At 43.2% G+C, this 14,490-nt stretch overlaps 1 protein-coding gene across 1 annotated transcript; it reads left to right on the top strand.

Annotated features, from left to right (window-relative positions):
* Positions 1-10,758: 10,758 nt before the first annotated feature.
* Positions 10,759-12,697, top strand: LOC122844026. The gene is made up of 3 exons (XM_044139229.1): positions 10,759-11,239; positions 11,319-11,674; positions 12,563-12,697. Exons 1-3 carry the CDS (start codon positions 11,053-11,055, stop codon positions 12,695-12,697), a joined length of 678 nt encoding a protein of 225 aa, XP_043995164.1. The 5' UTR covers positions 10,759-11,052.
* The last annotated feature ends 1,793 nt before the right edge of the window (positions 12,698-14,490 follow it).

Here is a 14,490-nt window from a genome sequence, read left to right as displayed (position 1 = left end):
TTTTTCAAAATCAACATGCTTAAAGGTGTATTTTCCCGCAATATTTTATTTTGATGTATTGATTTTATTTTTCAGCCATTTTTAATTTTTTAAGTGTTGATTAACCCAGTCTCGACCATGGACGCTCTGATGGACTTTTACCCTATAAATAACCTTAAATCTGGATGTAATGATGGAGTTGAACAAGTAGAGCCACATAAAGATGGTTGCAAAGTCGGCCTTCTATCACCTGAAGAATATTTCCAGGATTAAAGGACGAATTTCCCACAAGATCTAGAGAAACTCATCCATCTTTAGTTCCACTGATCACTGCAACAGCATCTACAAATGTCAACCAGACAGGTAGGCGTGTCGCAATAAATTAATTAATAAACAATTAATCACATGATAAATTAAAACGAGCTCAATAATTTCCATTTGCATAACTTATCATTTTTTTGAATTGGATGAAAAAAGTCTTTAGTTTGAATTAAATCAGCATCAAAACAGATAAAGTTCTGGCCTCCCAGCGTCCAGTAAGCATGAAGCTAATCTGTAAAATGGTTGCACAGCTGCAAGAAGCAGAAACTCAGAAAGTGAATGCAGCTAGTTGAAGGGTCCTAATCTGAAACTTCGCTTATTGCAGTCGGCTCCCCCAGGAGACCCGTATCCATCTCAGCGCTGCGGTAATTTGTCTGGAAGTCGGGAACCAGAGGAGCAGATGCCAAAGGTATGCGGACGATGCAGACGAGTCCAACACGGAAACTTTTTGAGTCAGTGCAGCAGCCGCAGCCGTCCGTCCTGACAGAACTATCGGTGTCTGGATCTGCTCGTCCTGATCCCAACGTTTACATCACACTGCTCTGATCCTTATCCTGACCTAACAGCTGCAGATAACGAGGCTTCAGACGGGACCGAGGACACACACCTGAGGAACTCCAATCTGTCCATCTTATCTCCTCACTGAGTCCATAAACTGCAGACAGAGACAGACTGGCACTGTGAACCGTCTGTACATCCAGGATCTGAGTTTTCTGATTTAGAAATAAGAATTTAGAAACCACTGCCATGACTAAAGTTAGCTGTTCATTTGTCTTTTTCTCTGCCTCAAACATTAAAATAAGTATGAACATTCCATTAAATCAGATGTTTTGAGTAAACATAGCACTAAATTCACAAAACTTTCAAATAAGGTTGAATATTCTGTAAACTAATAGATGTTTAAAGTAAATTTAGCATTATTTTCACATCAGGATATCGTTTAATAAATTTTAAAACTAAAAAAATATTGTTTTTATTCAAGCTTAGTATAATATCTGAATCTCTTCCACTTTCTGTCTAAGGAGAAGCAATAAATTGAGCTCTGTGTTGCATGCTGCATGGCAGCTGCTGCTGAGAAATGTGCTCAGCTCTTTGGTGCAGTGACAGTTTCTTGGATAAATGCACAGAAACATTGAAATAAAAACTAAAAAAATATAGATCTGGTTGCAAAAAACAACAGAACAGAAAAATCTGTGGCGAGAAGCTATTTTAGCAACAGAAAGAATGTTGTTTGCCTTGTTGTTATGTGCCGCGGTAAGACGTGACAGACCAAATGCGATTTATGAAACAACCCCTCTGAGTTTATTTTTATACTTTATTTTGGAAGAAATATAGCAGAAAACAAACAAAGCCACCCACAGGAAAACCTCTGGCATAGCAACCAAAACACAACTGACATTTTCACGTAATTCTGCTTCTTGTTGGAGTTTAAACACACGGAAAACATTAAGATCCCAGAAAACAACCGACTGCTGACTGGAAAAAGAACGAGCAACATCTTCCTGATCTCACAGCTTTAACGGTTAACATGTTTGTTTACTGGAATATGAAACATAGACTTTATTGTTCATAAAAATGACCGCTCTCTGTTTGTTGTCAAGAGTGGATAAATGCTTTCGCTTCAGGCTGAACTGAGGTCAGTTTGAGGTAACATAAATCATTTGTGTGTTTAGTCAACCTGAGTCATTCCTGGATCAAAGGAATCCTTCCAGATAAACGGGTCGGAAACAGAACCTGCCCTCAGACAACATCCGCTCATCCTTAACTGGAGCAAAACTTACGAGTTGATGCAAAGATCATCCCCAAACCCACGCAGAGGTTTTCCTGTGAATTGGTGAAGCTGGAGTGAGTCACACTGAAATGCAGCAGCGTTTAGACTAAACAGAACTCGTAGTACTCAGAGCGCTGAGGTCATTGGAGGCCCGAATCCCGCAGAGCTATTTCTGTTCACTCTTCCCATAATGTGGCCTCCTCATTCCTGCACCACACATGGACACAATCAGTCACCTACACAAACACTTCTGGACTTTACCCATAAAATCCTGAAAACACACACTCACTGCTGCTTACTCACATTAACGTTTTCACATTAGGGCTATATATAACACCAGTTTACAACTTTGTCTTTTCCACTGTACTGTGACTTAGTTACTTTTATTTCCATGACTGAAATCAAGAAATATGCCTTGAGAAAAAAAAGAAACGCGCTGAGAAAGCATCCAACAGTTTCCAGAGTTATAACGTTGTGTTTGGGAGGCTGAACTCAGGTGTGAAACGCTAGCTAGCAGCTAGCTGCTAGCTACCCTTTCTAGCTAGCTAGCAGCTAGCTAGAAAGGGTGTGTTAGCAGTCCTGGTTGTTGTTTAACTCGTTAGCACTGAGCGCTAGCTGTTAGCTCCTGGAGGACGGAACCACACTGCGTGTTTTGAATAGTTTTATTACATAAACAGTTTGGAGTTTTTGTGTTTGGGAACACATAATCCAAATCCGTTCAGTGATGTTCTTGGCGGCAGCGTTAGCTAAGACGCTAACTATGTTTAGATCTTACTAACAAGATTTGTTCACGTTTTCTGGTTCCGGTAAGGTTGGGGGACAAGTCGACTCTTTGTGATCCTTTTCATCTGTTTGGGAATAAACAGTTTCTGCGCTGCTAAATAATGGTGTCTCTACAATCAAACTCCAAATCTGAGTTGGAGTTTGATTGTACTCCAATCAAAGGTCAGAGGTCAGAGCCTGACCTCTTCAGGACCTGAAGTGGTACGAATAAAATGACCAACATGAAAACCTAATAATGTGACATAAGTTCAAGTCCAAGTCATGAAAATAGAAAACACTTTATGGCAAGGATTGGTTTAAAAGGATCAAAAAACGGCGGCCATCTTGAACTCTGACCGTCATCCTGAAATCCACTTTTCCACGGTGATCCGATGGGTTTCTGGGTTCTGAATGCACGTCGCGTGTTTCTCGTTAAAATCTGAAATCTGGGCTTCAAGAGTCGAAACGTGGAAAAATCCAAAAGGTTTGAATACTCCTGCATTGTGTCACAATGTTTTCCTGAACTCATCCCCTAAAGGTTGGGAAATTTCTTGGTAACAAACCATTTAGCAGTGACTGAAAGCTGAAGGAGTTTCAGTAAATCATTCCTCTGAGTGATTTCATTTCCTGAACGGAGCTCTGATCAGCTTTCGTTTCATGCCTGGACAGTTTAACGGGACAGGTGCAAGCAGGGCGTCATTCCAGGTGAGCCGGGAATTTACTCCAGCAGGAATGGAGAAAGAGCTCAGATGAATTATTTACCAACAGGGGAAGAAAGCAGCTGTAGACGCAGATAAGAATCCACCGACTGAGATCCATCTGACATCCAGAACCTCACAGATCTGATGCTGTTTGTGGTATTTTTGCTTTCTTCTTCTGGGGTAAATTTCCACATCCACCTCCTCTCCTTTCAGCTGAGTTTGAGGCCTCAGGAGGCAAGTATTAACAGGACAGACTTCCCCATGAGGTGACTCCTTTTAAGGCATTTACAACTGATCCGTTGCACAAGCCAGTTAACCCCAGAGTTAGCCAATAGCTACTCAAACAGAGAAGTAGCAGCTTGAGTCCAGCATGTCTTAAAACCGGGTTTTCTGAGGGTTCACACCCAGAGAGGCGTCATGAGCTCCATGTTTTTAACTTTGTCTCTTCATCAATGTGAAATTAAATCAGGGTTGATGTTAAAACCCTGGATATCTGTCATGCATAGCTTTCCTAAAGGCTGTATATTAAAACTCAAACATCAGGACTTTACTGGAGAAAGATGATTTTTTGCTGCCCTTTCATTAACCCAGAGGGAACTTCATCAAAAATGCAACCAAACATCCTGTGCAGCTCTGATCCACTGCATGTAGAGATTTTTGAAAGCACTGAACTGATTTCAGTTTCCTGGCGGATCGCAGATCTTCAAAAGCCTGACCTAATTAATACAGATTTTTATTTTTGGAAAAGGGCAGTATCATGTATTATCCAGGCACGTATCATTTTATAGCACAATCAAGTAGCTGTCTTAACTTCAGTTATTTAAAAAATGCTGTATATTTCAAATGACTTAAAAGAAAATTAACTTCCTGATTTAACTCCTTTAAATTGGACCTCTGTCTCTTTAAGAAGCTCCTGCTCTTTCTGAAACTCCGCCTTCAGGAAGTCATCCCAACATGGCTCCTCTATTGACCCTTTAACAACATTTTAACGTAATGCAGTTCCACCAGGTGTTTGCTAATTGCTGCTGGCTAGTCTGAAGGAGCTGAGTGGGAGGGACTGCTCTGGGAGGCGGAAGCTGCAGCTCTGAGGAGGAGCTGCGCCTCGAAGGCGGAGCTACGTCCACCCAGGTGTTCTGTACAGCTGAATGGTTGCCATGGAGATAAGATTTCTCATACATGTATATAATCAAAGTAAATCTCCAGGTGAGCTTTTGATGAGGAAATAACATTATAAATGATGTAAAGCTCAAAAAACACGACACCGCCCCTTTAATTTGGAGACAGTGACCTCGGCTAACGACGCACATGGCCGATTTTCAGGCCTTTTGGAGATTGGTTCCTCATGGACGTATTGGCTGATGACCAATTTGACAAAATTAATAAAATCTTATCTTTTGGTGTCCAACATCTCTTAGTTTATTCTCTAAAACCAGCCGGACTTGATATAGGCCAGTTTCGTTTGGTTGATCTGACCAGTTTGGGCCAGGTGGTTTGGAGCAGAGATGACCTTTGGCTTCTTCTCTGTATACAGATAAATCCACCCATCCATGTCCTCCTCCTGCCTCACACATCTACAACCATTTAAATCCCGGCCCTGATTGGCTCTCCTTCCTCTGGTCACAAATGTTCTCTGAAACAAACGTTAAAAATGCACATTCTCTGTGAAATCCTCGTCTCTTTCTCTGTTTTAGCCTTCATTTCATTTCACAACTGACCAGTTCTTGAAAAAGTATTCACACCACTAGAAGTTTTCCACATTTTGCTGCATTAAAAGACAAAACATCTGGAAAAAATCGGTCTTCTACAAAAATTCTCCATGTGTATCTCCTCCAAATGCCAGGAGGGCCAACTCTCAGATGGGGCCCAAACTAAATTATTCAAAGGGCCACAGACGGCCCCCGGGCCGCGCTTTGGACACCCCTGATTCAGGACTTCACTGTCAAACATTTTCCCTCCTCTTCCAGAGTGAAACTTTGGCGAGGCTCCGTTCGTATAAATGTGGCGTCTGGTCCGTTCAGCTCGGCTGATCCTGTCTGTGATGATTAAACTGCACAAAGTTCTCCCGGATGCTTCGGGTCGAGCCCGAACCTGAAACCGGACCGGAGACGACCGGGTCGGGCCGAGTTTTTCCAGCCTCCCTCTGAGAGTATCAGCAACACGCTGTGGGCACCGCGGGCCGGCCTGGCCGCGCCGCAGCATACCAGGAGGCGGCTCTCTCTCCAACATGTGGTATATTTAGCAGAACCTCGGTGCGTTCTGGACCCGAGCTGAGCTCAAGGGGAAGGCATGCAGGCCTGAACTGGGCTCAGCTGACTCACAGGGAGGCCGTCGTCTTCAGACTGAGGGACAGAAACCCGGTCTACCGATTCTGACAACGAGACAGAAACTCACAAAGATGGCTGGATGTCAAACCGAAGGGATCTGAGCCAGAAAAGGCGTCAGATTCCCAGAGACCGCGGCTGTTTGTGAAATAATGTTTAAGAAAATGAAATGGTGATGAAGAAAACAAGCTGGTAATCTAAAGCGTCGCTTCTCTCGGCCCAGTTTGGGTCCATTTCTGTTTCTAAGCGATCTGATTGGACGCAGGAATGAACTATTGCTGTGCTAACAGGAGTTAGCATCTCAGTGAAGCTATGCTAGCATAAATTAGCATCAGGTGAACCAGTTTGTGTAGCATTGTCAGGAGATCAGGTCATTTTATTACCAGAATAAAGTCGTAATAAGAGAATAAAGTTATAATAGTAGAATAATAAAGTTGTAGAAATGTAAAATAAAGTCAGAATGAAATCCTAATAACAATACGAGGATAAAGTTATGATTTTACCAGAATAAAGTTTCAATAATACGAGGATGAAGTCGTTATATTAGGAGAATGAAATAGTAATTTTAGTTAAATAAAATAATTCAAATGAGGAATATTGAGCATCTATTGGCATCAGTTTTACAGATGAGGAGATATTTTATCTTCTAACATCAGCATCAGATTATTATGAGCAGCAGAAAGTTGAAGTGATCGTTCAAAGGAAGAACGAATCAGACTGAGAAATATAGAAGCTTTTTTGCTTTTTAAACGACTTTTTCTTGTTATTCAATAACTTTAATCTGGAATTATTGCATCTTTATTCTGCTAAGATTATGAGTTAGTCTGGGCCTAATATTTCCTCTTACCCTCAAACCCCTGGGTGCAAATAAAAGTCAAAATCCAAGAATTTAAAGAAGTGGTGAGTGTCTCCTGGTTTGGCAGCACATTGGGTCAACCTGCAGGACCAGAAGATGTTTGGGCTCAGAAACTTTGACTCTGAGCTGCACAGATCCCAGGTTGACAACAGAATCCGTGTTTGATCCAGAACCGCGGCGGTAAGTCTCTTCCCAGATGGCCGTAATAACAGACTAACCCGACCCACATGGATCCACCAACCCAGCAGAACCTCTCAACTCCTGAACCCCAAACCACAGCGCTCTCACCAGCCCGGGCCATGGAAAACTTATATATAGATATATATATATATATATATATATATATATATATATATATATATATATATATATTATTGTACAGTTAGAATAAAAAAGGCATAAAAGGTTTTTTAAAGGAGTATTTATGTCATGTTAGATGTTAGCTTCTGCATTAGCGCTGAGACGTTTCCACTGGAATATTAATGCATTTTAATTCATATTTGGCTATTTTAAATAAATATTTCTGTGATTGGATTATTCCATCAAACTATAAAGAAACTTCCTATTAAATTTGATCTCAAAGAGCAGAAACACTCCCAGCCGATGTTTGAGTCTGATTGGGAATAAAAACTCGTCCGTCTCCTAAACGAGTCGAAGTGCTGAGAATGAAGCTCCAGCTATCTGCTCCTCATCAAGTTCATTTCCGTCTCCCAGCCTGATGAACTCATTTGCATAACATTATGCTGCTCTGCGTGAGACAAACTGGGATTATCCTCCTGTGGGAAGTAAACAGACCAGATAGCAATCCCCCCACCCGCACGACGACACAAATTAAAAATGCAAATTGTGGAAATAATTACAGCACAGCTCTGCTGATGCAGGATAAATACTGTGGAGATTCTTTGTGTTTTTTTTAATTTGGTTTAATTTCTGAGTTTCTCTCCCAGACAACAATATTTACCCCGAGAGGACAACTCATTACCCGATCCGTGCCAAAGTAAAGCTTGGCTGATTGCGAGTCGGAGCGTCGTTTCTTCACAGACGGGTGTGAAATTAAATTCAGATTGCACTCCAACAGATGCTGCCGCTGCAGCAACGAGCAAAACCGGTCAGTCATGAAAACATTAAAGGTTCTGGCCCAAAAAATCTGGTCAGATGGTGAATAATATTCATAAGAAAGCAGAGAAGAAACATTTTAATTATGATGTTACTCAGCAGACAGAAGTCCAAATCTATTCAGGTTTCATAAGATGCTGCAGTTCAGCAGTGAGTTTACAAAGTGATTAAAAGATTATGATCAAAACCAGAAACCTCATGGTTCTTATTTTCAAGGTTTTTGAATTAAAATGTTGTTTATTCTGTTGTCATGTGGTTTTTGATTACAGTGTGATTAACTGTGATTAATTAATTGATCCCTAACGAGGAACGGGTCCCTGTGTTTGGGACGGAACAACCGAGACGCTACAAGAGATCAGTGAGGAGAAATCAAATTACTGCAATTTCATTTCCAGACTTGCTGTCTGTTGGTCACTTTCTGTTTTCACAGATAAACCCGACGTGTCAGACGGAGGAGCTGCTGTTCGGACCGACCCGTCGGGTTTCTGCAGTAATAACAGACAGGATAATGGCTACCTAGCCAGACGCTGCAGGTAAGCCTGATGACATCATCCTGCAGGTGGTCTGAAGGTGATGTTCTCCATCAGCGTAATGACATCAGGTAGGGTTCTTCAGGGAGTAGATGAGTAGGCAGTATCTTAACCAAAGAGGATCTCCTGCTAGACTCAAAGCTTCGCAGGCACAAACTGTCAGACTGGATTTAGCACCGTCCATCTTCCCATCAGACCAGAAATGTCTCCTGGTCTTCAGCCAAAGACTAAAGAGAAATCCTCCAACACTAAAATCTGACGCCTCCATCTTGTTTCCATCTGGTGAAGAAGGAAGTTGTGGCTGGAAGAGACACAGTCCTGGCCCTTTAAAATAGAAAAAGGAACAGAAAAGAGGCTCGGCTTTCATCTCCAGATCATTTTTCTGCTTCTGACAGGTGCTGACACTTCAGCTGTGGATATTCCTCTCAGCAGTCTTTGTGTCAGATCCCCGATGGCTTCAACACGCATCCATTAGAGCTCTGGGTGAGGCAGCGGCTCGCCTCGTGTCAAATGATAAACTGTCTTTGTGTAACGTCTGCTGGATGACAGCACCGTCTCCAAACAGAAGACAAAAAATGGAGGAAACGTTGAGGTAATGCATGCCTGAACTTATTTTCACTCAAAACATCAGGCAGCAAAAATGTGGACAGCATTAAATAAAGATTATGATCATCTTATTTCCTGGTCCATCGGCTGATACTCAACAGTTTTAAGTGTCGTGTCAGACGGTATCTAAAGGTATCTGTAATTAAAATGGGTCAGCTGAAATCTTTAAAGGCTTCTGGCTTTATCTTGATATTCCTGGCAGTTTTTTAGTCCTCAGGATGAAAACAGAGTTTAAGGGGTTCTGTGACATTAAAAAACAAACTTCTCATCTGGATTTGAGTAAAGAAACAGTTTTATTCTGACTGCATTCTGACCCGCCTCAGATATTTCACTACTTAGACAATGGAAAACTAACAAACATGAACAATAAAGGACCAAAACTCGACGTTTCCACAGCAGTGAATAACTGCAGCGACGTGGAGAGTCACATTTATTGATGGACGTGTTGTTATGGCAGATCGAGCTTTCATGACCCATCTGTGATTCCCTCTGTCTGTTTCCTCTTTCTGCTCCGCTGAACGCTGGAGGTTTTGGTGTAGCGAAGCCAACAGAACCACCTGCAACAAGCAGAGACCCGGAAACTGTTCATGAAGGTCGAGATCAAATTCAGGGACAAAGGGGAACCGTGGCGGAGTCCAAGTGTCACCAGAAACTGCCTACAAAGCGACCCAGTTCTGATACCGGTGGAACAAAACGACCCGTATTCCTGCAGCGCCCCCCACAGGACGGGCTGAACACCAACTCCATAAAACATGGAGCCCGGCTGGGTGGACTCCCATGAACCCAACAGGACCTTGCTGAGGGTGCAGAGCTGGTCCAGTCTTCCACAACCAGAACCAGAACCAGACTGTTGCCCCTGAATCTGAAGCTTGCCCATTTGGCGGACCCTCGAGTCCAGAACCATGAATGGACCTGAAGACTGTGATCCTCCAGTGGTGGGAACAACTTCCGACTGGAAGAATGTTCACCTGCAGTGAATCGGTTCGCTGGTGGATCAGAACCTCCAGAACCTCCAGGTCTGGGCCCACAGTGATGCAGCTGAATGAAGACTGACTGCAGCATCGCTAAGCAGGAAGCAGAAGATCAGGCACAATATCAGAGAATCAGTAGCAGCAACACTGAAGGACTCAGGCTCTTTGCTACGATGCAGCAACGGTGGCTTGTGAAGTCCAAAAACAGAGAAATGTCCTGTGGTTGGTTTGGATCAAGGCCAAACCAACCACAGGACACCAGTCCGTCTGGTGTTTCTGTTTTCACACCAGAAACAAATCCGACCAGAGTCATGTGGAAGCGGACGGCCTCAGGAAGTGGGTCTCGATCGGGTTGTGTTGAGTGTCCTCACACCTGAACAACAGGTTCAGACCAGCAGGAGAAACAAAGTCTGAATCAAAAGAAGAAGAAACTACAATCTGGAGCACAACTGAAAAATAAAAGATGAATTGAGGAACTTCCAAAATCCTGTTTTCTCACAGAACCTGCTCCATGTCTGCAGTCAACACCAACAGAGCCAGAAGAAAACTCAAAATCTGTTCCTCTGCAGGTAAAGATGTTTTCTGCAGACAGATGGAGGAAGATAATTGATGCAATCATCTCTCTATATTTCATAACTGCCAAAGAATCTGAGTAAATCCTCAGATTAGAGCATTGCAGTGATGTTTGTTGATGCTGTCAGATGTTTTGTAGGATTTTAAGGGCTTAGGTTTATTTTCTAAACCATAACTCCTCCTTATTCAGTCCTGTCTCTTTGTGTAACTCTCCAGGGAAATCGTTGCAGGACGGTGAAAAACAGAAACTGCTCTCCATCAACAGATCTGTGTCAGATTCTACATCTGCGTGCCGCTGAAGCTTTCATAGCGGTCTGACCGACCTTCAGCAGCGCAGACTGAACTCCCCAGCGGCTCGCACAACAAATGGAGTGTTTTTCTAACGGGAGACGAGGCCTTGAGAAAACACGCTCCCTGTGCACGCTGTCAGCTCTGAGAACACGCAGCGCTGTCAGTCCGTCTGAGGCAGAGCCTCCCGGGAGGGTCCGGAAGAACGCATCAGACCCAGATACGTGTGGAGAGCAGAGGTCAGAGGTCAGGGGGGTATGCAGGGCCTCCGCAGCAGGATGAGATTTTCCCAGTGGGGACTGCTGCATTCCGACACTGTTTGCTCCACAGATGAAGCCTTCGGAGTGTGGGAGGTTCTGGTGCTTCTTCAGAAACAACATGTTTCTGACAGCAGAGGTCGAAAGGAAAAGGAAGCGTTGAGATTCGGTGGAGGCAGAAAAAACGGTAAGAATGAGGCGACTTTAACCAGAACCAGAGCCTGGCGGCCGACGAAACACTGAAACAAGTTCAGGATCTGTTACAGGCGGAAGAAGAGGCAGCAGGGGCATCTGGACAATGTTGGACCAAAGGCCCAACATTCCTGTGGATGATACTTTCAGTGGCGGCGCCAATTCGAACATGGTAGCTGACCCGGTCCAGGTCTTCATGGAGACGTTCCGGCGGGATAACGCTCCCTACCAACTGCTGCAGAAATGCCTCAGAAGTGGTTTGATTTGGCCTTCAAATTCTCCAGAATCAACCCTGGAGGCTCCGCTTCCCACCTTCCAGAGCCAGAACCCACAGCGTGCCTTCAGCGGTCCAATGCGGTCCGGCAGCGGCCGGGTTTGGAGGCAGAGACTTTTAATAACTGAAATGTGTCCAGAAAGTTCTGGTGAATCAGTTAATAAGTTAGCTTATAACTCTGATGGGTTTGAATGTTTTTTTAAGTACAATAAAGTTGATTGTTTTGCAGTTTGTGACCCAACATCATATCTTACCAACACATTAGCAGAACGTGCTAATCCTGCTAACAGACTGTCGCTGGTCTCCGTTTTCTGACTCTTCTTTGACCCGGTTCCTGTTTGATGATGGTTCTGATCTCCATGCAGACCGGTCGGATTATTAACCAAAACTACTCAGAGTGACATCCTGCAGGGAGATATTGTCTATTTCTCTCATAAAACAGCAGCTTATGAGTCAATCAGAGTTAAAATTAATGCAAAACGTTTCCAAGCAGCAACAGAAGAATTAGTTAGTCAAACGTCATTATTTCCATTTTGGTTAGTTTGTTGAAAACAAAAAGTTTTGCACATTGTTTCTGTTTTTCTAGGTATTTTCTGACATTTTTAAGTTGAATGTTTTCTGAAATATTTTTGATTCTGTTTGTTTTTATAATATGTTGGATTTTTTTTCATTTTGTCAGTCAGGAAAAAAAGACAGTCAGTCCGGTGGGGCCCAGACCTGGTGGGGCCCAGACCTGTTGGGTCTCAGACCCGGTTGGGCCCTGACCCGGTTGGGCCCACCAGGCCGGTGCTTGTCCAGTAATATGTCAAAGATTGCAATGCTTCCTGGGTAAGTGAGTCATTAAGGATGCAGTCATAAAGGACGAGTGTTTCTCCATGTGAGTCGTCGTCTCTGTGAGGTGGACGGTGGCAGAGGTCCCACTCAGTCCCCACTGGGGTCCCTCAGGACGTCTTTTAACAAGCTGGGAGGGGGACACCTGATCTCTGCTGTGCTTTAAGTGGGTAAATCTCATGTTTCTGCATTTTGTTCCCTGTTTTCTCACAGAACCCTGGAGCGGAGAAACCGGACACTCCTCTGTCCTTCAGCCCGGATCAGAGACATCGGTCCACGCAGGGAGATCGTCTTCCAGCTGCACCTGAAGGCGGCTCGCTCCAGGTTCAGGCCTGTGAGGTTCTGTAGGAGGATCTGCAGCTCAAATCGTTTAATCCTCGACCTTTCCCGACCGTCTGCTTCCCACACACCTCCCGTGTGGAGCGTGGGAGAACTAATCCCACTAATTAAACAGAAACATGCAGCTAAGACATTTTTATCACCGAGCTTAATGCTGGAGGAGTACTTGACTCTGTGAAGACTTACTTTGTACACAAGCACTTCCTGGTTCAAAGGTCAACAAACTTTAGCTAAATATCTTTAAAATATGTTGAAGCTCAAATAAGTCTTGTTTGAGGAATTTTAGCTCTTTTTTAAGGGAACAGAAGCATAAATGTGTGAATAAAAAACTCTGATCACGACCCGATGCCATCTGAGGCCTGGAAAAAACTAGAAACAACATTTTGTTTCTGGGCTGACAGTCACTGAAATCAGCTCCTTACTGTGAACGTTCCTCCTGCACGGTTAGCTTTAGCTGTGAAGGCTCTTTTCTCCGTGTCTGAGCCAAACATCTGACTACAGCTGCAGTCTGACTGTATCAGCATTTTACCATCCACCACATGAGTAGCATTAGCTTGAAGCAACGTTTTAGGGTCAAACAACATGTTGCTGTGAAGCTAATTACAGACGGAAGCAGTAAACAACTGGAGCTAAAAGTCCAAAGGCCTTTTATTCAGAACATGATGGGGTTTAAATTCATCCACAGGGTGCTGGTTTGCTAAGTCTCCAATAAAAACAATTCTCCTCACTTTCTGTTTCTTATGGGATGAATCTTTACTCATTTCCTGTCTCTACATTATTTCCTGTTTTGTTGTTTTGGCGTCATAAATTCTTCATTCTTTGACAGTTTTCAGCTTTGGCTGCTTTGTGTTTTTTTCTTTTCAATTTGGTTTTATACACAATTATTTTACTGAAATGAATGTAATTATCTTGAACTACAAGCCTTAAGAAAACAAAATGTTAAAATGATCATTTATGACTTTGAAATCGTTTTTTATGTCTGATTGGTTTGAGCTAAAATTGTTTAATCTTTGTTATTTAAACTGGATATTTTTAATGGACTAGGTTCTCTAATTTGTTATTTTCTATTTGTGTTTCTGGATTTTAAAAAAATCCAAATTAAATGTCAAACAACAGCAGTAACATTTTAAACAGCTAAAACTTCCCTTTTTGTGAGGCTGGATAATTAGTGACCCACTGCTGCATCATTCTGACTGCAGAGGGACTCAAAGTGTCACAGAGGGTAAAATTCAGGTCAGCTCAGGGATTTTCAACCAGATCTGGAGGTTTTGGTCGTGATGGAGTGAAACGGATGGATTACTGCCTCGCAGCTGCTCTGATTGTGTCAGCAGGTGTTTTTGTCATCAGACCTTTCAGCTTCTTTTCTGCCGGGAAAACTTCAGCCCAGCAGGACGTGATTCATGCTTTACCAACAAAGTTCCTGAACTTGTTCAGACTAAATGTTTAGGTTATATCTGGGTTAGTTATGATCTTGTGCTGGTCGGGTTGTAAGTGTGTTTGCGTCCCGCTGTGTGTGTGCTGACAGTGCATGTGTGCAGGATTTACAGCCTGTAACGAGCCCCTCCGGCGTCGCAGCAGCAGCCTGCTCCTCATACACTGGAGGAATCTCATGCTTCAGCAAAATGCAGATGTTTTATTTTCCGGTGGAGTTGCAGACGAGGAGCGGGAGATTTATTAACATGGGAAAATTAGCTTGTGGTAGCAACTTGTGAACGGGGCTGGTACCAATGTCCAGTTCTGTGAGTCTTCAAACGATGCTGACCTACAAACGCAGAAGCAACCTGCTGACTGCAGAGGAAACT

This window comes from Gambusia affinis, linkage group LG14 (assembly GCF_019740435.1).
Source record: "Gambusia affinis linkage group LG14, SWU_Gaff_1.0, whole genome shotgun sequence".
NCBI lineage: Eukaryota > Metazoa > Chordata > Actinopteri > Cyprinodontiformes > Poeciliidae > Gambusia > Gambusia affinis.
The sequence above is the reverse complement of the archived record's forward strand: the minus strand, read 5'-3'. Positions and strand labels throughout refer to the sequence as shown.